General features: G+C 48.3%; 12 protein-coding genes across 12 annotated transcripts; 5 read left to right on the plus strand and 7 right to left on the minus strand.

The window, feature by feature from the left end:
• Positions 1 to 783: 783 nt before the first annotated feature.
• Positions 784 to 3195, plus strand: FIESC28_04753 (uncharacterized protein; the record flags this gene model as incomplete). The annotated part of the gene is made up of 7 exons (XM_031158900.1): positions 784 to 903; positions 966 to 1280; positions 1343 to 1666; positions 1720 to 1807; positions 1860 to 2033; positions 2925 to 2977; positions 3031 to 3195. The coding sequence occupies 7 exons, from the start codon at positions 784 to 786 to the stop codon at positions 3193 to 3195; spliced, it is 1239 nt and encodes a 412-aa protein (XP_031017037.1).
• Positions 3196 to 4576: 1381 nt separating this feature from the next.
• On the plus strand, positions 4577 to 5580 carry FIESC28_04754 (uncharacterized protein; the record flags this gene model as incomplete). Its single annotated transcript, XM_031158901.1, has 2 exons — positions 4577 to 4857; positions 4908 to 5580. 2 exons carry the CDS (start codon positions 4577 to 4579, stop codon positions 5578 to 5580), a joined length of 954 nt encoding a protein of 317 aa, XP_031017038.1.
• A 355-nt stretch (positions 5581 to 5935) lies between these two features.
• On the minus strand, positions 5936 to 6822 carry FIESC28_04755 (uncharacterized protein; the record flags this gene model as incomplete). The annotated part of the gene is made up of 2 exons (XM_031158902.1): positions 5936 to 6620; positions 6701 to 6822. The coding sequence occupies 2 exons, from the start codon at positions 6820 to 6822 to the stop codon at positions 5936 to 5938; spliced, it is 807 nt and encodes a 268-aa protein (XP_031017039.1).
• A 1361-nt stretch (positions 6823 to 8183) lies between these two features.
• Positions 8184 to 8882, minus strand: FIESC28_04756 (uncharacterized protein; the record flags this gene model as incomplete). Its single annotated transcript, XM_031158903.1, has 1 exon — positions 8184 to 8882. One exon carries the CDS (start codon positions 8880 to 8882, stop codon positions 8184 to 8186), a length of 699 nt encoding a protein of 232 aa, XP_031017040.1.
• A 520-nt stretch (positions 8883 to 9402) lies between these two features.
• On the minus strand, positions 9403 to 10468 carry FIESC28_04757 (uncharacterized protein; the record flags this gene model as incomplete). The annotated part of the gene is made up of 4 exons (XM_031158904.1): positions 9403 to 9574; positions 9627 to 10020; positions 10071 to 10265; positions 10318 to 10468. 4 exons carry the CDS (start codon positions 10466 to 10468, stop codon positions 9403 to 9405), a joined length of 912 nt encoding a protein of 303 aa, XP_031017041.1.
• Positions 10469 to 11459: 991 nt separating this feature from the next.
• FIESC28_04758 (uncharacterized protein) lies at positions 11460 to 12633 on the plus strand (the record flags this gene model as incomplete). Its single annotated transcript, XM_031158905.1, has 3 exons — positions 11460 to 11495; positions 11543 to 12556; positions 12604 to 12633. The coding sequence occupies 3 exons, from the start codon at positions 11460 to 11462 to the stop codon at positions 12631 to 12633; spliced, it is 1080 nt and encodes a 359-aa protein (XP_031017042.1).
• A 221-nt stretch (positions 12634 to 12854) lies between these two features.
• On the minus strand, positions 12855 to 14369 carry FIESC28_04759 (uncharacterized protein; the record flags this gene model as incomplete). Its single annotated transcript, XM_031158906.1, has 1 exon — positions 12855 to 14369. The coding sequence occupies one exon, from the start codon at positions 14367 to 14369 to the stop codon at positions 12855 to 12857; it is 1515 nt and encodes a 504-aa protein (XP_031017043.1).
• Positions 14370 to 15436: 1067 nt separating this feature from the next.
• Positions 15437 to 17419, minus strand: FIESC28_04760 (uncharacterized protein; the record flags this gene model as incomplete). The annotated part of the gene is made up of 1 exon (XM_031158907.1): positions 15437 to 17419. One exon carries the CDS (start codon positions 17417 to 17419, stop codon positions 15437 to 15439), a length of 1983 nt encoding a protein of 660 aa, XP_031017044.1.
• Positions 17420 to 19928: 2509 nt separating this feature from the next.
• FIESC28_04761 (uncharacterized protein) lies at positions 19929 to 20950 on the minus strand (the record flags this gene model as incomplete). Its single annotated transcript, XM_031158908.1, has 2 exons — positions 19929 to 20861; positions 20909 to 20950. The coding sequence occupies 2 exons, from the start codon at positions 20948 to 20950 to the stop codon at positions 19929 to 19931; spliced, it is 975 nt and encodes a 324-aa protein (XP_031017045.1).
• Positions 20951 to 22040: 1090 nt separating this feature from the next.
• FIESC28_04762 (uncharacterized protein) lies at positions 22041 to 23696 on the plus strand (the record flags this gene model as incomplete). Its single annotated transcript, XM_031158909.1, has 1 exon — positions 22041 to 23696. One exon carries the CDS (start codon positions 22041 to 22043, stop codon positions 23694 to 23696), a length of 1656 nt encoding a protein of 551 aa, XP_031017046.1.
• A 186-nt stretch (positions 23697 to 23882) lies between these two features.
• Positions 23883 to 24655, minus strand: FIESC28_04763 (uncharacterized protein; the record flags this gene model as incomplete). Its single annotated transcript, XM_031158910.1, has 2 exons — positions 23883 to 24007; positions 24061 to 24655. The coding sequence occupies 2 exons, from the start codon at positions 24653 to 24655 to the stop codon at positions 23883 to 23885; spliced, it is 720 nt and encodes a 239-aa protein (XP_031017047.1).
• An 807-nt stretch (positions 24656 to 25462) lies between these two features.
• Positions 25463 to 26656, plus strand: FIESC28_04764 (uncharacterized protein; the record flags this gene model as incomplete). Its single annotated transcript, XM_031158911.1, has 1 exon — positions 25463 to 26656. The coding sequence occupies one exon, from the start codon at positions 25463 to 25465 to the stop codon at positions 26654 to 26656; it is 1194 nt and encodes a 397-aa protein (XP_031017048.1).
• Between the last annotated feature and the right edge of the window lie 14 nt (positions 26657 to 26670).

Raw genomic sequence — 26670 nt, forward strand, 5'->3', positions numbered from 1 at the left:
AAAAAGTACGAATCCAAGAGGGTGAAACGGCCTAGATTCGAACAAAAGATAGAAAATGTCAAGACAAGTCGCAGCCAAAGACAGATTGAATCACGTGGGCAGGTGGGTAACAGAAGAAATGTCCTCTAAGATGTGGCCTTCCAAAATAAAGTGCCTGTCTAGGCCTGCTCAGGGTGAATGCGTTATTTCGTCTCTTCTGATTTCGTCGGCTAATTCTGCTAACACCCTGACCTGACAGTGGGGCCCGTACCTATTAAAAGACGACGCAGCCAATCATCTAAGCGCATTTTGCGCCCAATCTTGCACAGCCTTGTACGGTATCAGAGTAGATAACCGCCCGCAATTTCACTCAGTTGGGCGTCTAAAAAAAGGATCAATGCAAATTTACATCGTTGGAACCAACACTGAAGAACATCAGACCGGGCGTTGCGACATCAAGACATACGATAAAAATGATTATCATTGCCGCATGTAGTTACTTTGTGGTAGACGCTCAGCACAGAGCTGTTGGCCTGGTCAAGCGGGCATGGTTGGCGTATCGCTCGAAATCCTGAATGCTACCGGAAGAGAGGAGCCTGGAAGAGCCGAGCGATGTTCATTTGACAACTGTAATCGACTTGTTTCATGCCCTTGAACGATGTTGGCTCAGTGTTTATGATAGAGAATTATATAAGGAAGGCATGGAAAACCATTAATTCAAAATTGGCATTCATATCAAACATCTTCCACTCCATCTTGCCACCCTTTACTATCTCACAAGTCTTACTGCCTTTATCTTTCAACATGAGCATGCCACGAGGCTTCACAGTCAACGGAATCGGCCGTTTGGGCATTAGTATGGAGAATCCAAGGGGCCCTGTGCCTGCTGTGCCTGTGCAGGAGAACAGCTTAGAGTTCACTGGTGTGAGTCTTCCCTGTTCCGGTTCGAATTTAGAATTTTATTCACTAACTGACTGAACTTTCAGTTGGCGTTTGCTATACACGCAGGCCTATCTATTCTGGAAAAGGCCCAGGGGCGCCAAGCCTTGCAGAAGGTTGGACAGAGTGTCATCGAAGGATGGGCGAAAGAAGACCGCATGGTGTTTGGGGGGGACCCAAATCAAATGCCAAGATACGTGGACGAGTTCCTTCGCGCCATTCGAAGTGACTTCCCCAATGTTCTCATTGCTGATGTCGGCGGCCTCGATGTTATCGCCGAAACGAGACGCATTCCTGGCTGGGATGGGAATCTGTTTCATTATGTTCCAAAGATGGCCACTGGAATATTCTTTAACAAAACTGTAAGTCCCAAAATGGTTTATAACAAACCTTAGGTAGTTATCAAGACTGATCTCACTGTTAGCGTGTTACTCAAATGGCAACCGCAGCTGCCCAGGCCAACAACAGCAGCAGCAATGGGAAGAAAATGGCCGCGAGATATAAGTCATTCTTATTCATGCTAGCGGTGGCCACCACTCACGAGCTGACTCACTGCTTTGTTGGTTATCTTGCCCAAGGGCAGCAAGGCTTTGAATCATATACGCCACTTCAAACCACACACCTGAACTACGTTGGATTGCGACGACGCGGGCACCCTGTATCCGGAGAATCAGGACGATGGCTTGAGAACTACTTGTTCGGTGGATCTATCGAGTTCTACAGGGATACTGCCGACGATGCTGGTCAGGTGCGTTTAATATACCCAATGCAACTTGATGAAACTAACAGAGCGAAAAACAGGCAGGAATCCCCCACATTCTCAATGAGAATGGCAAGGCATTGAGAATAAAGTCAGACTGTATAATCCAGCTAGTGACAAAGATTGACGGTAAGCAAATTCACAACAGAGGCAAGCAAGGGTTTAGATACTAACTGTCAAGAAGAATTCCGCACATTCCCCTTTGCGACAAGTGGCAAGCTCTTATCAAACGAAGATAGGAGGGCAAAGGGGCTGCTTAGTTTGGGCTCAACAGATGCGGCTGGAGTACAAGAAAGTGGTACATTCATGCGTGCCTTCAGGGAGGTACCCCGCGTTCTTCACAACATCTCAGCCAGTGAGCTGTGTCGCGTTCCGCTTGAGCCTAGGCGTGCTTTGAGAACCAGCCAGGTCGCTTACTGAGTAGAAGGGGCAGCCAGGGAAAGGAGCTATTGTTTTTTGAGCTTGCTATGCACATTATCATTTGCCATGTATGAGCCATAATATAAGACAACACGTTTCCGTCTGGACGGACACATCTATTCGTTCTACTTTCAGTTATTGCAGGTTGTTTGTTGATTCAGTGAGTTCAAGCCTTGTCACCAGTATCATCTGATGGCCAGCTTCGGCCACTTATGCAGTGGACTTGTAAATGTGCAACGCAATTCTTCTTGTGGCGTAGAGTAAAAAAAGGGGTGCTTCTAAAGGCTTAGGGTAACAGAAATAAAATAACCTAAGGGCTAGTCTAAGATTGCATAAAGTAATCAAAATTTCGTCTCCTAAGATATGCTCTCGACGAATGATTCCACTGACACCCTGCCAGTGGAGCGCCTGCCAAACCCGACCCGAGGCATTACCTCACACCCGCAACCTGCCTTTACCAATCCCGAGGTTCTTCACATGATGAGTGGGAATAATGAACACGGACTTCCCGTCACTTTCGATCTTATTGATACGCGCCCATCGAAACGTACGGCCTCAGACCTGAATGATTCCCGAGAAGACAGGGGATCACCCAAGAGATGAGGCACCCCCTGTTCAAGCGCGTCCACCACGCAAAGCTCAAGAGGTGATCAACTCTGGAGAAGATGAGGCACCCCCGGAAAAGAAACCTGCAGCCAGACATAAATGTCCTCACTGTCACAAATAGGGAATCCATCTACCTGAGCACTGCTCAAAGAACCCAGCCACGAGTAAGCAGTTCTGAGAATACCTCATTATCTATTACACAAGCTAATACGTTTTATAGACATGCTCTCTGACGCTGTTATTCGTCCCGCAATGAGTGTTGAAACTCTTGGAGTTAGTATTTACTTATCATTTTCATTTCTGAAGACACTAGCTAATAGTTTTAGACTGTTTTGAATACTCTTGGACATGGAGCAACAGTTCTAGCACCCTCTCGAGGAAAGAAGAAGAAGAAGAAGAAGAAGAAGAACAAACGCCGTGGCAAGAAACCTCAGCCAACTACCGATCAAGAGGAGCCTCGAAATGACGATACATCAGCGACTACGTCTTGACTCGACATGGACAGGACAATCGTCCTCATCGCTCTCAGGGTTACCCAATACGCATGAATAATCACGGGATTGGAAGTATGGTTGGATGGGCCTGGCGCTATTATTGAGGGTACTCATCGGTGGTAGTGGTGAGGAGGATGATGGAAGGAAGAGAAAGGAAGGTGTTGCCTAAGGGCTGAAAGTTGGCTATAGATCGTTGATAGATCTCATGGTGGTAGCTTGGGTTTTTCAAATGTTAGTGTTCAAGTCGTACAGTTCAAATCAACACCACGATGGTTGTAAGTGTTTGGAGGATATGGAAAGATTTGTGAGGATGTTGAAAAAGTTACCTAAGTAGCCAAAATAAAGTCGCCTCAGTGTCTGCCTAACCCTGCATAAAATGACTAAACTATTTCGTCTGTTATGCTCTTAGCGATGGAGTCCTTTGCTAAATATGGGGGGGTCGGTTGGTGGGGCAGTTTCCAACCCCGCACCAGCCGCTTTCGGATGCATCCATACTTTCAAGAGGTCCCTTGTCCATGTTACGGAAATGCCAAAATGGCATCTGGGGACAGGCTTCGCTAAATAGATCTGGCGATATGTACTGTACTATCCCAATTGAGGTACGGTGAGGCTCATGCTTTCGCATGTCTCCGAATTCCCGGGTTTGCTGTCACTACCCCAGATTGGGAACCGAGAATACCCTACACTAACCACTAAATGATGCCTCTACAGACCTGCATGCAGATAATTGAAGCGGGTTCACTTGATCCTGAGATTGAGGGGCTATTTGTCAGTCGAGATTTTCTTTGACAGTTTACAGTAATTGTAATTACTTGGCAGAGGGCGGGATGATTTATTTGGTCAACCCCAAACTTCGGCGGTCGGCTATGCGATGCTTGAGTGCACAGTCTAAAGTGCTCAATAGAACAGTCAGCAAACAGTCGCAAATCGTACGACGACCATTTCCGGTAGCAAAAATCGGCAATCCATTCATCCAGACAGTACCAAGCGTTGGAGAAATAAAGATCCGCAAGTGAGGAATCGGCATCTTGGTACGGCAGGTTCGGGTAAGAATATTTCCCCCCGGTTCGGAATGTCTTTACCCCAAGATTGACAAGGACCAATCACGATAAAGGATTTGCAATGGTCATTCTGACGTGGAGAGCCGTGTCGAATTGCCGCTACCGTTTGCGCCCATGATCCACGGCCCCGCCCCCTCCAACATTCCCGGCTAGAATAACGGCAAAGAAACGCTCATCTTCAGCCTAGCAGCTGTCATACTTAATCTCGCGACCTGCACTCTCTGTTGGGACATTTCGTTTCTTCCTTATCTATCACTCTCTCAAGATACCCTAGACTCCAACGTCTTTCCCTCTCTATCCTCAACACACACTTCACAATGTCCAACGGTACAAACGGCACCAACGGCGCCTCGGCGCAATCAAAGTTCGACCCCAACTTTACCGACCATGTCATTGGCCTCATGAGCCCCGAGACCGAGCCTCGACAGCGCGAGATTCTCACTTCCCTCATCCGCCACATGCACGACTTCTGCAGAGAGGTCGAGCTCAAGCAGGAGGAGTGGATCATTGGTGTCAACTACATCAACTCTCTTGGCCAGGCCTACCAGAAGAACCGCAACGAGACATGGCGTGTTTGCGACATTCTCGGTATTGAGTCGTAAGTCAATCCAATTGCGCAATAAGAATAACATCCACTGACCTTTCAAGGCTCGTCGACGAGATCAACCACAAGGTCGTTACCGACGGAGGAAAGGCTCCCACATCCTCCAGCATCCTCGGACCCTTCTGGTCTCCCGAAACCCCCTTCCGCGACAACGGCGCCAGCGTCGTCCAAGATATGCCCAAGGATGGACAACTCACATTCTTCCACGGTGTTATCCGCGACGTCGATACAGGCAAGGGTATCCCCAACGCCGTCTTCGACATGTGGCAAGCCAGCACCAACGGCAAGTACGACGCCCACGACCCCGAGAACCAGTCGCGCCACAACCTCCGCGGCAAGTTCCGCACCGACCAGGACGGCAAGTTCTGGTTCTACTGCCTTAAACCCACCGAGTACGCCATCGACACATCTGGTCCATCTTCCGAGCTTCTCCGCATCATGGGCCGTCATCCTTACCGCCCTGCTCACATCCACATCATGGTTACCCACGATGACTACCTTGGTGTTACTGCTCAGCTGTACCCTAGCGACGATCCCTACCTCGAGACCGATACCGCCTGCGCTGTCAAGGACGACTTGGTGCTTGATTTCAAGCCTGCCAAGGATGATCCTAAGGGCGCTGTTCTCGATGTCGAGTACAACATCAACCTTGCGTCCAAGCGATACAAGCCTGATAGCACTATGCTGATGCAGAACGCCAACCAGAACAAGTTCTAAGCATAGAAAAGAAAAGAGAAGGAATAAAAGAAAAACAGAATAAAAATGGCAAAATTATAAGCATTTGGATGGCATGTACATAACATTTAACATGAGTACAATTTTTAGCGAATCATGATGGACGGCTAGTAAGGAATGAAGATTACTGCAAGTTTACCACATACCAAAGTCCAGTCTCACGCACGGGATAATTGTGAAGTTGTTGTAAAATGAAGTGAACATTAAAGTATTCAAGCTTGACAATCTAGGTTTACCAACTTTTATATAAATGCACGCAATATGACCCATCTCCAGGCGTTGAGGCTGTCAGGAGTTCTCGTGTTGAAACCGCAACAACTCAAATCACCGAGACATGTCAAACCACTTGGGTCATCATGCTTCGCCTAAAACCAGTATTGGCCACACTGCCAATACCATAAGAAGGCAAAGCACGTATCATACGTAGAGGTGTAGCAAATCCAGCATAGTGCTTGATTACACCCACACGTTCGCGGATAGTCATACGAACTTGTCGAGCATGCACATCTAGACCAAGCAGATGAATCGGCGTGCTTACTACCTGAGACGCAGCAGGCATAAACAGCTGAGCCATCTTGAGTCTCGAATCATCAGACTTGAAAATGTCGGCAAATGGAGTGATAGACGCGAAAGGGAATTCGGCAAGCTTGGGAGCGATCATAGTAGGCAGGTTGAACGAGGCGTATATAGTCACTGCATCTCGAAGAGTGAATAGGGCATAACTAAGCAGAGGCGTCCCAGCGCCACAAGCCATCCGAGAAAAGTAGGCGTCTTTGAATATGCTTAATCCAGAACTGACGGTCGTGGTTGCGGCGAATTTGGCGGGAGACGAGCAGACGATGGAAGGGTCGGGATCGTATTGAACAGCGTTAAAGGAGTCGAACATGTTGGCAGTAGCGTAGGTTCCGAAGTAGACGAGGAAGGGTATGAAGAGCGAAGCAAAGGTTGCCTTGGGCTTGGAAGCCCATTTGCGCATGGAGCCCATGACTGAGGTGTTGCTGGTTGCCTTGTTGAAGACGAGCCTAGGGAGGATCATGTTAGTGATCTACTAGAGATGGAAATGGAGAAGATGAATGGTGAGATATGATTGGAGGAGACTTACTTGTCAATGGCTGTAACCCAGGGAGTGACCAAAGCAGAAGCGAAAGCCGCAGCAGCCAGGTCAACAGCAAAGTACTGCAGGGTACAGTGCTGCTGCTCCCTAATACTCATAACATCCGTCATTCTGATGATAGTAAGAGTCTATAGACTCAATTTGATAGATAGATGATCGAGGAAGGAGTGTAGAAATTCACAAGTTTGTTGCTATGACTCTTATATAACACGGCATCTGACGCCGAAATACCGAACCGCCGCATAACAGTCATACAGTCCCAGCCTATCAGAGACCATGTAAGTTCTCAACTACCGGTCTAGTTTCAGCCCGACACGTACATTCTCAACAAAAGGCTTTCCTTGAAGGTCAATCACGAAAACTGCGTAAGCTCACCTTGTGGGTCTGTCGGTGTGGTTGGTAGAGACTGCGGCTACGCTAATCTCGATACCGTCTTGCATCGGGTTAACCAGGAGAGATGGGATTGACTCACCTAGGTGACCATTACGAGTACGCCTTTCGGTTATGTTCGGAAGATTTGTTGAGGTCTTGTTCGGTGAGTGAGCTTCTAGACCGACTTTCCCTGTTTCCTAGGGAGAGTATGTTCCCAGCCTCTCAGCGTTTCCCCACGGCAATGAGGCGGGATGGGATGGGAATTGTTGACGCGCTAGAGCTAACCCCGGATTCATCTTCAGGGGCTGAGCACGGACCTTGAGCTTCTGTCTTCAGCTTTCAGCCCTCTTTTGCAATGCAACCACAACAAACATTCAGGCGTGCGCGACCGTATGAAGAGACACGGAACGCCGCAGCCAATCTCGCTCGTTCTGTCTTTGAAACAACGTATGAATATGCATCAGGCTCAATGATGTTTATTACGATTGATGCTTTCAACCTTTTGGACGTTCTAGCGCATTGCATCTTCGGCTTAAGGCGGTCCATTTTAGCTTGCGACTTTGTTTCTGGTTCCCACTTCTCAGATTGATAGCGAGATGAGATGTATCATGTACCTGTTACAAAAGCAATGCATAGCCGATGGTTTCCGAAATGCAAGTCAGCCTTAAACCTTCTTGTTAACACAAGTCTGCCGTGAAGACCAGGAGAACGTGGTTGGAATGTTTCCAGACCTTGCAGTCTTGACTAAAGTCGCGGTAGAACCCCCATCATGATCTCCCAACTGTCTCCAAGGATCCTAAGAAATCTGATCGACCATGCTATGCAAGTTGAACTCTTGACCCGAGGCTTACCGATTCTTGTGTTCTAGAAGCTTTATGCTCACATGTTTGCTAGTCTCTGCTCGTCCTGATCAGAGGCAGATCTGACTTGTCTTATACGTATCGTATTCCAAGACCACTGGAAAAACCATTGAGGTATTGTATTAAGATTCCCCATCTTCTGTATTCGAAAATGTCCCCCACCCATTGCAAAAACAGATTAAATAGTCACAAAGAGCCAATCAGAGCATTCATTGACCATCTTCCTGAATCTTCACACATCACATCACCATCGCAGTAGCTATTCCGGCGATAGCCAGAGCAGCAAACGCGCGAACCAAGGGTGGAGACCCGGCCGAAGTCGTCTCGGTAGGAACCGTCTCAGCAGGTGTGGTTTCGGCTGTACCCTCAGTGTTGGAAGCCTCGATCTCGGTTGCAGAAGTGGATATGCTTGTTGCGCCATCAGAGCTAGCATCGGTCGTCGAAGAAGCCTCGTTTGTTGAGGAAGCCTCATTATTGGAAGAAGTCTCAGTAGGTGCAGCGTCTCCCGTCGCAGAAGCAAGCTTGCTCAGGCCGCCGGTAAGCGTCACCTCGTGGTATAAAAGAGTGAAGTCGGCCCCCGTCTCTCCCTTCGTCCTGGTCATATTGTACTCCGTAGAAGAACCGAACCCAGATGCCTTCGAGACTTTGCATTGCTCGATCACAGACCGACTCATCTCACAGACACTGGAGTACATAGTACCGTCGACGGTCCCGTGGACGTCATAAACACCCGTCTCGGCAGCACCTGATGGCAAGGTCTTGCTGGCCCAGGGCCCGAACTCGACAAAGGCTGTGTGGTGGTCGCAAGAGTTGTCATTGGGTTTGCAACCTCGGAGCATATATCGTGTCCCAGTAGCTTCGGCTTCGAAAACCTCCCCCTGGACTCTGACATTGTCCCCCGCGGGCCAAAGAAGCGACGTGATACTTGTAGTAGGCATATTGGACAAGTGTAGGTAGAAATGACGTAAGACGAGGAAGGCGTTACTGGCGATGGGTCGTTTTTAAAGTTGCCTGTGATGATCTGATCAGTTTATTATTGGTGTTGGTCATGTCAGCTAATTACCTGCAGGGGCACGGCACAGGTTTCAGGCCAGGATGCTTAGATTGTAGCCTATCAGAAACCCTGCCGCTAGTATTGCGAGGGATCAAATGCTCAGCTCATTTTATGCGAAATGAGTCTGGCTTTAGGCTATAAACTCTAATCGTCTCCATGTCTGCTGATAAAGTTGTTAGTCAGGATTGATCGCTGCAAGGTATGGCGTTTCTCTTGATCAGTGGTAAGAAAAATAAGTTGAAAGAATTGGATTGATACAGACGGCCAGGCATTCTGTAAATCTAACATTACCAGGATTAAAAACAAATTCTATAAGCTGCGCAGATATCGAAACAAAGCAAACTTAAATCAGAGTTGCTAATCACGCCCAAACACCAATCCCCGCCATAAGCCCCGAGGCTTCTCTATGTGGACTCTGTCGTTGAAGGTTGCTTATGAGTCGCTTCGAGATCAAAGCCAGTAGTTTGATCCTCCTTGGGAACCTTGAAGCCAAGATGTGCAAGGTAGTTGGAGGGAAAGAAAACATTGTAGAGAAAGACTACAATCAAGATTGGTAGTGTATCGAAAACATACTGACTAGAGGCACTCTGTTAGCGGCAAGAATGAACATTGATAACGGGTAACTTACTACCACTCCTCTTGATGAGTCTTTCCATCTTTACCACCGGCAAAATCGATCTCACGGTAGACGGAACGGATCAGGATGAGGAGGCATGAAACGTTGACTACAGCCAACAAGGTCTGCCACTTCTTCGTGATGCCATACCGTTCCTGGTTCTGTCTGGCGAAATCGGGACTGAGCTTTCTGGCGGCGAATTGGAAGCGGATGGCCGAAACAGTGAAGAGTCCAAAGCCAGCAATCTGGGTGCTAACACCAACGAGACCGAGAGTCTTGCCAAGATCAAGCTTCTGCTTCGCATTGGGCTCTGTGGGATCGGTGCCGGCAATGAAAATGGCGGCGACGAGTTGTAGAATGAGAGAAATTACATCAAAGCCGACGAAGAGGAGAGTGATGAAGCGAGCTTTGAGTGGTTAGCATTGGGTTGGTCCTGGTTACTAAGGATGAACTCACGAGGAACCCAGAGGAATCGCAAAGTTCTTGACTCTGGCGGGACAACCCAGTACACAATTCTTCCGAAGACGACGTAGATGACACCGGCCATCAAGACTGGAGGCAAGATGATGAGGGTGAATTGAAGGACGTATGGCTTCTTCTCGGTTGGCTCAGAGGCTGACTTGATCCTGGCTGCGTAGCCAATAACCTCCACTGCAGTACTTGTAAGTATGGAGACAGGATGACCGGTTAAAATTGAACATACTAGCAATAGCCAATAGCATGAAGATCCACACCCAGGCTTTCTTTCGGATGATCTGGTAGAGTGTGACAAGAAAACTTAGGCCAAAGAGGCCTGCGCAAACTCCCGCCAAAGGCTTGGAAGGGTTGTAGAGATAGTAAGACATTGATTCCATGTTGATGATGTTGCGATGTGATTGTTGAGAGTGAATTGAGTTATATTGATGATACAATATCTACATGGAATGTCAAAGGATATTATATAGAGTCTTCTGTTTGCATTGTCTCGACGGAAAATGCCGTTCACACCTTGGGTTTGTCTCTAAGTCAAGAGCCACCTCCACACAACTGGAATCGTAACGCCGTAGTACTGCCTCAACTGTAAGCCTAGACAAGTCAAACACAGTCGAAAATAAGCCAAGCTGAGCTGCACTCATGTTTCTTAGACGCCATGGCTGAGCCTTGGCGGCCAATCCGACAGTTGAGTTTCAAAAGCCAGTAATCTGTGGCTCTCGACGTCACTGGTTGAAAGTCAAGCCACTTCGAATGAGAACCTGTTTCCGGAAACGCCTTTGGGCGTTTGACGTGTAACGTTTGAACGTGCGGTAAAAGCTTAACCGTTAGCTAGGGCTGTGTTGGGAAATTAGAGTTCCAAGCCATGTTTTGTTACTCGAATGGAGTTCTGAAAATGACGTTTCTCTTGGCTCTCGGGCTGTCGAGATATCGGAAGTGCTAAGCTCCGATGCCGGTCATTTCGGTGGATGCTCCTTGCGACTTCCGACATGTCGACACAAAACCGTCAAGGAGGATGCAATCTTCCAATGTGCTAAGAGTAGTAAGGCATGGGGTAGAATGGGGGCCAGTGTCGGGGAACAACCCAGTTGACAGGGAATTGAGTGCTGGCAACCCCACAACTGTCATGACGATATGCTGCCGCTCCATCTCCGCACACTTTGCCGTGTTGGGAATGTTCAGACGACCCGGACCGGACATGATGATAATAATTGCTTGAGGTCAAGGATGGGAAATAAGATTAACCCATATAAGCGCCCAGGATTATTCTGCTTCCACTTCCTTAAGAAGTATTGCGCACTGAGAGCATAAGAAACGAAATATTTTAGCTGTCTTATTTAATCTTATTCTAAGGCTTAGATCAAGACCACGAACATGACATCCGAAACTCATAGAGTCGCCTTTTTGACGGTATGTATCCCAAAGCCCCCTTTGAATCCTCATACTGACATCTTTAGTCCGCCCAGGAGGCGACTGTCAAACCAACCTTTGAGATCAAGAATGTCTCACGCCCAGTGCCAGGGCCCAACGAGATTCTCGTCCGTCTCTCAGTCACCAGTTTATGTGGCTCGGACTTGGGCATGGCACAAGGCCACATGGGTCCCGTAGGAAGTATCCTCGGCCATGAAGGCGTGGGCAGGATCGCAGAGCTTGGCTCCAACGTTGCGAATCTTGACTCGTCTGTTCAAATTGGGCAGCGTGTAGGAGTAGCTTGGACTCGAGATATTTGCGGTACGTGCAATATGTGTGTCGACCTTGTCAATGAGGGTGAGACGAGATGCGTTGAGGCTTTGCACTCCGGCAAGGCCTACGATGGTACTTTTGCCGAGTATACGCTTGTGCCTTTGAGATATCTGGCTCGCATACCGGATACTTTCCATGACGTCCCAGATGAAGAGATTGCACCTATCCTTTGCGGAGGAGTTACGGCTTATAAAGCCATCAAAGGTTGCAACATCACACCTGGGCAGTGGCTCGTCGTGTCGGGCGCCGGTGGTGGTGTAGGTGCTTTGGCTGTCGCTTTCGCTCATGCAATGGGGTACCGAGTAATCGCCGTGGATGCAGGCGCCTCCAAAGAAAGTTATTGCAAGTCCCAAGGCGCAGAGCATTATGTCGATGTCACATCTAGAGAAGATGCTGGACAACAAGTCAAGGCTCTGACGGATGGTCAAGGCGCCAAGGCCGTTGTAGTCACCGCAACAGCAGCAGCTGCTTATCAGAAGGCTTTCGACATGCTTGGTCCGTTTGGCACTTTTATGAGTGTATCACTTCTACCGGAGGAGGCCAAGATTGCATTCCACCCGACTTGGTTTATCGATAATGGATGGACCATTAAAGGCTCATCCGTCGGCACGAGGGCTGATATTCTTGAGGCTTTGCAGTTTGTAAAGAGGAGATTGGTGATCCCCCAGATCAAGTGGGCGGAACTTGAGGATATCGAGAGTCTGATGGAGAAAATGTCTCAAGGCCAGGTAAGTTCACCACAGTCGTGTAGTCTGCGCAAGCTAATAAGTGACAGCTGGAGGGAAAATACGTCATGAGGTTGTGAGATATATGATGAATAATGGTACGGAATGATGGAAGGATGATTGGCCTTGGATAGCGGCGAGATGGTGGCAGACTGATATTTCCATCTTTAGGCTATGGGGCCGCCTGTGTCTTATAACGAGGAAAGAATTTTTAACGTGTAAAATTTAAAAAAATGAGAAATCTGACTACTTGACGATATAACCACACTATATTTCAAGATTCATTCTGGATACCACCCTACTAATATTCCGCATCAATATTAATCTGTGGCCCTGTAAAGGTCTTACGCAAACCACCGAACCAGAGACCAGTCGTGAAGACAAGACCGACCGCCATGACCACGATCAAATAGTTCATGGACGATGCACTTACCGGCATGAAAGAAGGGAAGCAGAAGCTAACAGAGAAAAAAGCCACAAACAGCGTAGCGACAGCGTTGACTGCATAACCGGCCTTGCCCAAAGAGAAGGCTCGTTCAGGAAGACAGCTGCGACCGCGGACGAGCAGAGCTGCTTGAGGTAGAGCAACTGTGATGTTGAGAGCAAATAGCGTGAGACCGATGAAGCTGTTGTAGGCTGTACTCGAAGCCACGTATAGAACGCCAATGATGACCTGCAGACCAAGCATCACAGCGGTAGCTCGGACAGGGCTTGCACACTTGAGATGGGACAAGAATCCGGAGAAAGGGACGCCACCGTCGCGAGAGAAGGACCAAATAGTTCGCCCAGAGAAGATGAATAGGTTCAGGACAATGTCGTAGAACATGATAATGTAGTAAACGGTCCATATGGTGGTCGCAACGCGATTGTTCAGAGCCTGGTTGTAAACCTCGAGAATAGGCACGGTGGACTCAATGATCGCATCGACATCTTTGATAGAGAACATCAGAGCAATAGTCCATGCGACGACAGTCGTGATACCAAGCCCAATCGTCAAAAAGATAGCTCGCGGGACATTTTTACTGGGATTTGGGACCTCTTCAGCCAGATGCGTAGGCCCATCCACTCCAGAATATGCCCACAAGCAAGAAGTGATGGAGATGACCATGGCCCAGCCATCGCCCCATCCGCTGACGTTCTTGTACTCTTTGAAGACAGTTTCGGCAGATTGCTTACGATCGCTGACCGCGAGGAGGGTCACCATTGAGGCAATGAAGCCGACTAGCGACAGCCAGAAGATGGTGGTAGTCAAACGACCGATGGCAGCGGGGAAACGTGAGGTGGCGATGAATGCAACGATGCACAGTAAAATATGCATCAAGTATGTATGCCAGGCTTGAATTGTGTACGAAGGATTCCAGAGCTGGGCAAGATCAAGCACTGAACTCGCAGCGAAGAAATTGCAAGACGCAGTCGCTGCCATGAGATAGATGATGGAAATCCAACCAGTATAAAAAGCAGCAGCACGACGCGTCGAGGCTGGGAATGCCATGAAGACGATGTGATACTGTCCACCAGCCGAAGGGAATGCCGAAGCCAGCTCTGCGAAGCCAATATTAATTGTAGCCATGACGATTCCGCCGATGATCAAGCCATATATAATTGAGGGTCCTCCGCCGCAGGCCAAGGGCACTGCGATGCCAGAGGCAAAGGCCATCCATGAGTTGGTGGTGGTGAAGGCGAATGCGAGAACAGATAAGGGACTGTATCTCTTTTCGAGGTGTTCGTTGGGCTGGACGTGGGTGGCGAATGACTTGCCGGCAGCTTGTGATGGTGTCAGTGACGCATTGTCGGGGATGTCGTGTTTCTCGCTCATCTTCAAGGCCTAAGATAAGAAAACTCCCAGGAAGGAAATAATAGTCAAAATGCGCTGTTCACGCAAGCGGGGAGAAGGGAGCTTATAAACGGCGATCAGTGCTAGCAACGAACCCTGAAAGGCGTGGCAGGTAAAGCGATATCGCTTGCTACGAGTATAACTCCACGGCCAAGTCCAGTGATAAACATTGACTCCAATCTTTCAGTCATAGTTCGACCCCAATTCTTCTTTATCTGGGGTTCCTGGGGAGTCTGGGGCGGCTCTCGCAATTAGGCGAACCCATTTAATGACGAGGAGTTATTTCCCCGCGACACATCCCTCTGAGCTGAGACGTCCGACTGGATGGCTTGATAGACGTCGCCTGGTCTTTCCAATAGCGGCATAGTGCATGAGAAGATAGAGGCGACAGATGTCTCCACGGCCGGTTTGTTGCCGGGGTAGTGGGGTTAGTGTGCCGAACTCCCGAAGAGATTGGAGATAGCTTCTTTATCGAGGAGGACCTTCATTGGTTCTTTCGCCTGTGCAAAGCCAATGAATGATCTAACAATTGAATTACCTTTCTGCCATCTTGAGCTCAGGCCAGTGGCTGATATCAGCAGGCCGAAGATGGAATAACAATGGAGGGGAGACAATGTAGTGGAGAGGTTTTGCAATACGGCACGATTTCTTATCTTCAACAAAGCTGTTTTTACCATGAGGCCTCGGACATAAAGCTCAATTCTAGTCTACGGAGATGTAATCAAACACACTGTGCGTTCCGCGTGTAACGTGTCCTCTTTTTGATCATGTGTTCGATAGTTCTCCGAGCCAATCACGCAACATCTGACACATTGTTCCATCTGGAGTCTGTAATGTAGTTGAACCCCATCGATTACTTCAACTGATGCGGCGACCCAGATAGCGAGATCCTGTGAAGAAAGCACACGAACTATAGGTCCAGGTTCAGCCAAAGTATGTTGGTCGATCAAAAGTCCTTCTCCCTGTACAAGAGACGAGCGGAAGCCATTGAGCGACCTGCAGACTTTTCTATGACAACTTGAAGCTGTGTAGGCTCTATTTAGTTGCGACTAAATCTTTGCAGCACCTATTGTGAAATGGTGACCAGGATGCTTTGGGGTCGAGATGCGACAGGCAACCCGAAGACTTCTGGTCTCTGTGGCTGCCTCCACAACAATAAGCTCTGCTCGGAGATTAGGGGATGAGCTATCCTCCAAATTGTCATATGCTGTAATATCGGTCCATGAAGCACTTGAATAGTCAGGGTTCTGTGCTATTCCTTCCGCCCCACCACCTCGATCCGGATCGCGTATACTGTCAAACGTCATGCCGTTCCACTCGATCCTGCCGGGTATAACTGTTACTCGACAGACTTCCTCAGGGTCCGATTTGGTTTTGATCAATGTGTCAAGAGAGAAGCAAAGACCATAGTGCGAGATTGCCGCTGTATGTGGGTTCTGAGCAGGTGCCTTATACCAGCTCACAGAGCTGTTTTCCCGACCTGTGAATATGATATGCGACAGCTGTAAAATGCCGATTTCAGGCCATGAGATTGCTAAGATATGATCTTCCGTCAAGACCTCTGTTTCATAGGACTCTGAAGGGACAGCTCGTTCCTGCTTTTCGTAAAGCATCTCCATGCCCCGTCGGCTTGGCCGTACCTCCACCTCTGCAGGCATTTGAATGGCTGACATGGTTCGCACAAATGTACAAACAGTCGGAACCAATATCATTAGACAATACGAGTTTTCTTTTGGTCCCGTGGAGTCGCCACAACATCTTTTGCACTGGCAGAGTTGACTCAGCTGAGTTATTGAATGGAGGTACTTCTCGATAGCATTCTCATAGCTTTGGTCCACCGCAGCTTCCATTGTTTGACGAAGAGCCGGGTCATGGTCAAGCTCGGGCAACAGTTTGAGGGCTTGTAAACAGAATCCTCTCCCATAGCTCGAATTGGATACTGGGGGTAGCATTTCTCGATCTTCCGACTGGTATGTCGAGTCCGCTCCATAGCCCTCATCTCTCATATTGCCAAGGAAGATTCGAGCGGCTGATCCAAGGCAACTGCCGAAAGTCCGGGCCTGTTTTCCGAGCAAATGTCTCATGGGATTGCCGAAAGTATCGATAAGGCATGTTTCCCACGAGACCCGACCACATGTTGTACACCCATGTTCTAGTTCATCAGAAAATAGCAATCTTCCGCCAGGAATGGTATAGTGTTTACGCGTGACTTGAATCGATCCCGGTTCATTCTTTTCAGAGTATGTGATTATAACCTGAGAATCTGCAGAAGAATCGTTTCTCGTGCCGTCTGGTCGATATATAATATCACCATTTTCATTTTTCAGCTCAACTCTGAGATCGAAAATCCAGTGTGCAACAGCAGCGATCCAGGCGCAATCAGCTCCCCCCGAGAGGTGCAATTGGTCAAGGCCTCCCCGGGAAATCTGAAAACCCTGTTCCAGTACAGTCGCAATGGCTTTGGGTGTCCCTGCACTCATTCGACTTGACCAGTCATCCCTCAGGAAAAGCCTTGCGATTCCATGAAGGACTAATCCGAACTCTGTCGAGGCTAGCAACCCTTCAGAAGTCGCAACCAAAGAGGTCCATTGCCGGAGCGCTGGTGTATACTCAGCAGGTGGATGATACAGGAGGAACAGCTCTCGCAATATTTGTCCCGCGACGGGTGTACTGTAATGTTCGGTCAAGGATGCACATACAGCAACACATGCCAGCCCTTCTGCAGAGTCTTGCAAGGTTCGAACAATGTGCTTTATCCCAAAGCCAAACCAGAGCACATTGTCAACCGAAGGGAAAGCACTCAAGCTATCAATGGCTTTGTTCATACGAACCTCACCTTGACGGCCCAGTTTCGCGTTAGAGAAGATGGCTTGAGCGGCGACAAGGGTGAACGCCTCCACACCAGCTTTTGATAGCCTCGATAAGACATCAGCGGACAAAGTGACGCTTCCACCGGTGACCAAAGTCCAGTCGACGGTGCCTTGTTGTTGAAAGCCAACGACTGACCGGGAAGAGTTCCGATGAGACGCCATGTTGGCCGAATTCTGGGACGTTGCTGATTATAGTTGCTCAGAAACTTTCAGAATTTCTGCATGGATCTTAAAATTTGAACTTGTTTCTTGGAGAGCGGGGAAGTGTAATTTAGGCAGACTTTTGTATATTGGTGGGCATCACAAGGCGTCCAATAGCTGCCTACAGATGTAAGTAGGCTACGTCTTGACCTGTACCGCGGGTGGGTTGGGAGGCGTCGCGGTTCGTGCTCTCACTGCTTAAGACTATTGAACGCCGAATGTAAGAGCAGAGGTGATTGGTGTAGAAAACAGATACCTGTAGGTAAGCGAAAGGTCTGGTGATTCGTAGTGACACGTTTTGACCAACACCTCCAAGAAAGGCTCATTTTCCAAGTAGCAATATCATCAGAGCCCGGTAAACCCTTCTAGACACAATTACAGCGACCTTTCCTCCTACCAGATAGGCTGAACTTCATGCAAAGTGCTCTATAGGTGGAACTTATGTATATGCCAAGATAGTGGCTGAAAGTGCGCACTCTCATAGGCAGCTGAAGTGATTGACATATTGCATATTATGCAGTCCTCAGGCTATGCAGATGCTCTCCATAGCTCTTTGACTGTTATGTACTCTGTGTAGGCTGCTAAGAAAGAAGCCAGTGTTTCCGGAAACAGCCCGCCCTGTATCCAGTGGAGAGTCAATGGAGCATAAAGCAACATTTGCACAAGTTTCCTTCTCCATTCCCCTCTTGAACTCTCATTCTCTTCTTTCAAACCCCTACTGGTTAAAGACCAATCATGCGATAGCTGGGCAAGTTCCGAAAAGACGTAAACACCCCAGCCCTTTAAAGACCATAACATCAGCTTGGACTCGGACTTTTCCGACTTTCTTAGAACGCCACGTCTCGTGAGCCAGGCTAGGTTCTCGGAGACGAGATAGCTGAATAAGCCTAGCACGTATGTCCCTTTAATAGTTTTGCGGATAAGATAGTCTCGCGGGTGTTCATCGAATTCATCACTTCCATCTCGTGTTCGTATCAGACCAGTAAGGAGTTCTTTACCATCGGTCCATATCCCAAGTATCCCCCAAAGTCTCGTAATAATTTGCCAATCGTCCATGATATCCGCAAACGCCCTCGCTCGTTCCGCAAGAACCGGCCTGCAAGCTGCGATTCGCGCAAACTGTGAGGATAATTTGGAAAACGAGGCGACAGATTTCAACCTCGCCGGTAAGCTTCGCAAACATAAACTGCTGATTCTAGTCGCCCATTGTTTTAATCTTTCGGGAATCGGCGTTTCCAGCGCTGTCGCAACAAAATGTGTCGCAAAAGCTAGAAAAAGGATGACGAAATCGTGACTTTCGCGGGTATGCATAAGACGGTTCATGTGTGAGATGAACCCGTCGAGCTTCTTGATCGGTTTGGGTACTTTGCTGGCGATGACATCTTTTTTGTCAATCGGTGGTTTTGACAGGAAAACATGACTTTCTTCTGGTTTTTCATCCGGAATTGCGGCGGGAGAAATTTCTGGTTCTATTCTGCCAATTGTTAGTTGGATGGATCTTTTGGCTTGTTTGGTTGAAGCCAAGTACCTGATCTCAGTCATTTTGCGAGGAGGAATTGTGATCTTCCCAAAGAATCGAAGCTTGAAACCGGAATCTTGCAAGTTTCCGCCTTCTTTAATTTGGTCGGAAAGGTCGGAAATTTCGGAATGTCGAAGTGAGGAATTGCAGAGCAACAGTTGAGGATGGTAGTGAAATATTCTTGCGGGGACCGTCTTTATTAAACCAGCACTTGGCGCATTACCCGGCCTGTCGTCTGTAATTGCTCGAACCGACATAGCGCAGGGTGTGGATACTTGCTTCAAGGATAGCACATGGTGAATCTCCCGTTTGATCTTGGAAAATTGAGCTCCCTCGCACCCAGGCAATAAATGCAATCTCAGGTCGAACTAGAGATCCTGTTTTATTGTAATCTTTAGCCCAATTCTCGGTAAGGCAACTTCAAGAACGAGCCTGATCTCTTAACCGAACCAAGTCTTGCACATGGTAGATTGTGGCCTTCCGCTTATTGGATCATGAACGTCTAACGTCTCCACCTTTTTTACGTGAACTATTTCCAAAAGAAGGCAAAGTTGTACATTTTCACTGACCGACTTGAAACTAGGAAATGAAGAGAAAGAAATTCAATTGAGTCGATGGTCGACAAAAAGCAGTCAATACTTATGAGCAAACAAATACATTTTCTCAGGCCTCAAATGTAGATAACCAAGAAAGGATCGGCTCAAAAGGCAGTGTGCGCTAAGTGATCTAACATGATTCATTCTTCGTAACGCCATCAGGACCACATACTCAGTGAGAGCCATGAAAATGAAATCAGCAACGATCGAGACTTGGTAAAGGCAAGTTATATAGGTACAGACATTAATACAAAGAGAGACCTGGAGCACAGAGAAGATTGAGTTCATGTCTATTTGAAACCAGTAATAAAAATACAGATAAAATACATCCGCCATACCCTGGAGCCTATTTGTACTACAACTGAAGAAGCTCTGGACTTGATGGTTCCTTGGCATAATATAGCTTCAACCCCTCATAGCATCCCAAGAATAAACCATTTCCCACAGCAGCGGCTATGCAAGTCACAGTAGCTCCTCGAAACAGCCCAGAAACTCCATCCCTAACCAAAATGCCCTTTGCAATCGAAATAGGTCCACTTGCTGCAGGCTTTCGAGCCTTTTCCCGACTCAGCGTTGACGTGAATAGCGATTCTGGCTGTAATGGATGGCTAGGAGGAGCCTTTTCGGGGAGACGCATTCTTGTCTTTACCACATCGATGGGGACGAAGAGTAAAGATGCGATGGCGCCTCCGATACCAGCCGTGATACCACTCACCTTGACCTGCTCAGTGATACTTGGCGATTTGTCCAGTCTTTTTAACCATGTAGCTTTGAGGTATTCGTAAATCGAGAATGTGAGACTCGTGCGCGGAAGATTGCCTGCGACCAGGACGGTATATCCAGTCCACAATTTCAAGGGTTGTCGAGAGAAGTGCTTTAAGGCGGATAAGACCGGAAAACGTTGCCCACTACCTTCAGAGAACCTCGACACCTGAGCATTTTGCTTGAGCACTTCGGAAGGGTTGATGATAGCACAAGCAACCATATCCGCCAGCGCACTACTCGTAACATGCACAGCTACCTGAGCCATGCTGCCTGGCTTCAGCCCTTCCTTCGGCTGCAGAGTCGTCTTCGCCTTCTCATAGATGCCGAAGAATGTGACGGAAGCCGGTATAGTTGTGATAACTGTTGGCGCTATGCCGCGGTAAAGACCACGGAACAAGGCTGGTTGTAGTTTGCCTTCATGGCTTCTGTACTTGGGTATGTACTCGGGAGATTGGATACGCGTGATGAGAGTGTCGAATGGGTGTACGACAAACTCGACACTCAGAGCCGCAACGGCTGCAGCCTACAGAAGTTAGTCGAGTGCTGAATAAGAAGCTTTCCATTTCTTACCAAGGATATATCCGCAGCATCGGCGCTGGAGGCTGAGGACATTAAACAAAGAAACGAGAAAAAGGGGACCAGGCTTATGATATAAGAGAAAGTTGGGATTGAAAGACTGATGGAGCAATTATAGTAAGCAGAAGAAATTTGATTTGAGAGGTTGAGATGAAGGGCGAAAAGTCTAACGCGCTTGGTAGAAGATCAACTACGTCAACATTGAACATTGGAGTGACCGGCGCTAGACTATCGCCCCGACAATGATGAAATGAGCCACCAATGAGTAAACCATCAACTGCAGAGGCGTTTACGTCTCTCTTGCGACCTCTACCATCTGAAGAAACAGCTATATTGTACCGACATAAATATTGTACTGTTTGTTACACACCGAACATTGATGATCGAATCTGACATCACCAGTCTCAATCGGCTCAGATCGCTTTTACTGGCAGCTGACTTGCTACCAAGATTAGTCAGCGTCTCTTATCAGTTTATCTTTTTAGTGCTGCCTTTAGGCTAGTCTCCAGGTCTGTCAGCGGCAATGCTGCAGCTAACAGTGTTTTTATCATGGCAATTGTGTCAGACTCATTGTTTCACCAAATGCTTCCCCCTTCAAAATCGCACCGAGTAAAATAAGCTTTGTTGGGATCCGATGAGCGAGTCAGTAACGCCACTAAACGACGCTCACCAACGACTCGGTCTCAGGCGAAAGCGAAAACAAGTCGGCCGAGCCTGCGACGGGTGCAGACTCCAACGGATAAAATGCGACGATGGCGCCCCGTGTCTCAATTGCCACACCCGGGGTAGAGAGTGCAGCAAAAGCACTGCATCATTGATATTGACTCTCCCGCAGGCGCAAGATGAGATTGATTCGTTAAGAAGGAGAGTGAAAGAACTGGAGGCTCAACTGGCACAGGCGCATAGTAACAGAACATCCCCTGTTACGCATGTACAAGAGCCAACACCGCCAAGCGGGTCGCCTTCTTTCCAGCAATCAGCAGTCCAAGAAACCAACAAGATAAAACCTTGGGATGGCGTCTTTCTTCGACCGGCGCGATCTCCCCACAGCGCCTGGTTTGGGCCTTCGTCGCTTTACTTCTTCACGCATCGACTGAGTAACTTTCTGAGTACCCAGGCAGAACATATGCTCATCCATCTCGCAAGCAATCTAGAGTTGCGTGAGCAGCCAAACATTGCGCAAGACTCTTCCAGACTTTTGGCTCCGCTGACAGGGGCTGCCGATGAAGTCTTTTATCTGTCCCCGATTCAAGAGGAATACTTCCTGAGCTTGTACTGGGAGACCTATCACACATCATTATACGCCATCGTCGATGAGGCGAGCTTCAAGTCGCACGTTCAGAGTCTTTACGTTGATGTTCCCCCAGGGCTACCCAGAAAGCAATCGGCGCTAGTGGATATCATCATCGCCATGTGTATGCAATATCATGTCTCCTCTCGACCTACTGGAGACAAGACGAACATTGTGGAAGACAACGACGCAACGCTGGCTGGTCGGTGGTACTATAGGCGAGCTCAGACGCTCTTAGCTTGCGAAGTCGAAAGCCCCTCGCTATCAACGCTACAGTGCCATCTACTATGTGGCGTGTACGTCTGTGTGGGATCGTTTCACAATATGGCGGATAGTATTTGTTCTCTTGCTGTTCGGACAGCTTATATGCTTGGATTACATCTAGATCCACCGTCCAATTTGCCTTCACGAGAACAAGAGCTACGGAGACGCTTGTGGTGGTCTGTCTTCGAACTCGACACCAAGGTCGGTATCAAAGTCGGCCGTCCGTTCCTCGTTCGTACAACGCATGCCATGCCTCAGCTACCCAGCGACAATCTTGCAGCAGCCATGGAGTCAGGATCGACCTTTGCGCCCATCGGGGGCAATGCTACCTGGCTGAGCCTCAACTTGCAAAGGTACAAACTCTACCAAGTTGCGCGAGACCTGAACCTGTCTTTCTTCAGCCAGGAGGTTAAAGTCAAGGATGGCCAATCTATTTATGACGGCTGCCGCACAATGGACGATCTTGCTACCAGCTGGGGGCCAAAAGCCGTAACCCTATTGGACTGGACGAGACAAGTTCCCGACGCCCTCAAGAATAAGCGAAAAGACGGTATAGCATTTTCTGGTGATGGTTCAGCGCTCGAACTCGAGCAATACGCACCGCTCTGGCTTCAAAGACAAAGGGTATGTCTCGAGCTGGAGTACAATCACTTATCCATCAGCCTTCTTCGTCCCTTTATCTCATTTTCCGTTCAACACGGGAGCTCAACCATCGAGATGGCCGCCAAGTGTGCCCAGCATGCTATGGAATTGACGAATATTACCCATCAAGTCTTGACCACAACAACAATAATCACCGGTTGGCATGAGGCGTTCCAGTGGCAGTGGAGCGCCGCAATGACGCTAGTTGGCTTTGTTGTAGGCAATACGCAACATACCCTAGCACCAAAGGCTCGACAGTCGATCGGATTAGCAGTTACAGTTCTCGACTTGTTCGCACCGAGCTTTGACGCTGCGGCAAAAGCAGCCATTATCGTCCGAACGTTGCACGCAAATATTGAAGCGGTCATGTCACAGTTTGGGGAAGGTCGAGACGGCATTCTTGAGTTCTGCAATGACAATTCCTTATTAGGTAAAGAGGTTCTACTACGGGAGGATGTTCCTAGCCAGTTCGATGCTATTGGGGGCGATTTTGATCTTTTAGATATGGCCATGCACGTTGACTTCTGGGCAGAGTTGGATATGCTTTTGCCAGGCAGTTTTGGGACCGAGGGAATTGCATCATGATACACGAGGCTTATGAGTTTATGAGCAGCAACCAATATTTTACAATTGCTAAAGAATTTTCCATTAAAGAAACTTGAAGTAACAAACTAGCTAATACCGAACGAAAAGATTTGAAAGAAGTTCAGTGTGGATCCATTCCCCTCTCGAAACATCAATCATCAAAACAGCTGTTTGACTAGAATGATATCAGAGAGTCTGGAAGACAGCTACAGCCGCTGTAGCAGTCGATGTAGCACTGGCAGGGTTCTGACCAGTAACCAATCGGCCATCGACAATGTGGAAGTCGTCCCAGATACCAGGAGCACGTACATCTAGTACCAAAGTTAGTTCTGACCCATCTGTTAATAATATTGAGAAAACTTACAGGTCGCACCGAGACGAGAAGCAACCTCTTCAACCATTTCAGAGCCCCAGCTTCGCAGTTCACCCATGATCTTCAGAGTTTTCTCAGCTTCGGTGGTGAATCCAGTAATCTCCTTTCCTTTGATAAGAGGCTCGTTGGTTGTGGGGTCGATGAGATTGGCAAAGATAGCTGGACCATGACAGACAGTAGATACGACTCCGCCGTTGGACCAGATCTGAGCGGCAAGCATCTGGAGAGACGTCGCAGTGGGGTAGTCAATCAGAGCTGCATGGCCAGCCGAGGCGTAGAACAAGCCATACTTGGAGGCATCGAGCTCAGAAGCCTTTGGCATGTTGTCAAGCTTTTTACGGAACTCGCTGTTGGTGTCACTCCAGATTGCTAGATCATCACCGTTGAGGAAGTCGGGCTGCTGGGAGAGCCAGTCAGGCGTGTAAGTGCCAGTCTCGGAAGTGAGATCGACCTCAAAGCCTGCAGCAGTGAGAACATTGTAGGGGTGGAGAGCCTCTGTGATGAAGAGACCAGTGGTCTCCTTGCCATCGAAAAGACTGGCGGAAGCAGAGGTGATGCTGATGAGAGCTCGGCGGGGTAGAGACATTTTCAGCGAAGTTTTAGGTGTTGATATGAAATGATGTTTGATACTGAAGAAATGGTCACTTGGAAAGGTTGATATACTGTTGTGATTGTATTGAATTGTCGTTGGTGAAGTTCTGAGTCAACGGTGATCTACTCGTCTATATATATGTAAACGATTGACCGTATCCTACGGACATGCAGCAACGGATATGTAACCACGGGCATACAAGACTCTCAAATCACTGGTAACAAGCGAATATTCCGTATGGCATTGATGGTGTTGTGATGCTGACACAAAATGAGTGATTCCAATTGGCTCTATTGTCAACGCGAGCGTCCAGTATCTCTGGCATTGTGACGTCATTCCTTAGCTTGGACGAGTAACCTTATCTTATCTCGCTTTATCGTGTCTTATCCAACTCCGAAAAACCTGGGTAATCGTCGGTGATGCTGTGGAGACTCTTATCGAGGAGTTACTCCAATTGGTCGCTCAATTTGTCAGCTCCAGGAGTTGTCATAACTGGCTCGGATATCACCGAATCAACATTTTTTTTTTTTTTGACGGAGTCCCGGAGTTGGAAATCGAGTCATGCACGCCATGACATAATCTGGCTATTGCGCCTTAATCCACCTCAACGTTGACCCTCAAGAAGACCTTGGAAGATAGCGGTGATCTCTAATTAAGTTTTTCATTCTTTGGTGTATAAGTAGACTCATAGCCCTAGTCCAAGATGGATTTTCGTATCATCAAGTCCAAAGCATCTCATAGACAGCGATTGCTTCTTTCTTTCGAAGTATTACCTTTACTTGAACTTTATAAACCGCCAATATGACTCTTTCAAAGACAGCACCCACTGTTTCTCCCGACAGCAGGCTATTCAAGCCTATCCAAGTTGGGGATGCCAAGCTCGACCACCGAATTGTCATGGCACCTTTAACTCGTTACCGCAATGACGAGAACAATGTTGCTAAGCCTTTTGTAGAGCGATACTACTCCGAGAGAGCCTCAGCTCCAGGTACTCTCGTGATCTCAGAAGCTACTGGTGTCTCAATGCAGGACACTGGTATGCCTCATGGTCCTGCTTTTGTCACAGATGATCAAGTCGCCGCTTGGAAGAAGGTCATCGCTGGTGTTCATGAGAAGAAGTCCTTCTGGGCCCAGCAAATCTGGGGTCAAGGACGTGCTTCAGATCCTGAATACATCAAGCAGCGTGGATACAAGTACCGCTCCTCCAGCGCTGTGCCTATCGAGGAGGGTGCTCCTGCTCCTGAAGCTATGAGCGAGGAGGAGATTCAGCAATTCATTCGAGACATGGTTGCCACTGCTCGACGAGTCGTCGATGCTGGTGGTGATATTGTTGAGGTTCACGGTGCACACGGATACCTCATCGACCAATTCACATCCGACTCTATCAACAAGCGTACCGACAAGTGGGGTGGTTCCGTCGAGAACCGCGCTCGTCTCCTGCTTGAAGTCGTCAAGGCCGTTTCTGCCGAGGTCGGCTCCAAGCGAGTCGCTCTCCGTCTCTCGCCTTATGCCTCGTTCCAAGGTTCAGAATCATCAGACATCAAGGGACAATACACATACATCATCAACGAACTCAAGAAGATTGGTCCCCTCGCCTATCTTTCTCTAGTCGAAGCCCGTGGTGACCCCGCCAAGCTTCTTGCTCCTGACAACGATGACTCCACAGAGGCCAAGACCCTCGACTTCATCCTTGAGATCTGGAACAACCTCTCGCCTGTTATGGTCGCTGGTAACTACACTCCCGAGTCCGCCGCCGAGGTTCTTGACGGCCACTACAGCAAGTGGGACGTTCTCGTTGCCTTTGGCCGACACTTTATCGCCAATCCTGACTTTGTCTACCGAGTCAAGCACGGCATCGAGCTGACCAAGTATGACCGTCACACTTTCTACATCCGAGGTTCAGAAATTGGCTATGTCGATTATCCTTTCTCTCAGCAGTATGTTGATGAGCAAAGAGCTTGGGCTGTGCAGAACCTGCCTTCCAACCCCAAATAGATATTTATAAGGAA

Source organism: Fusarium coffeatum (genome assembly GCF_003316985.1).
Source record: "Fusarium coffeatum strain FIESC_28 chromosome Unknown BRIP53273_contig_104, whole genome shotgun sequence".
Lineage (NCBI taxonomy): Eukaryota > Fungi > Ascomycota > Sordariomycetes > Hypocreales > Nectriaceae > Fusarium > Fusarium coffeatum.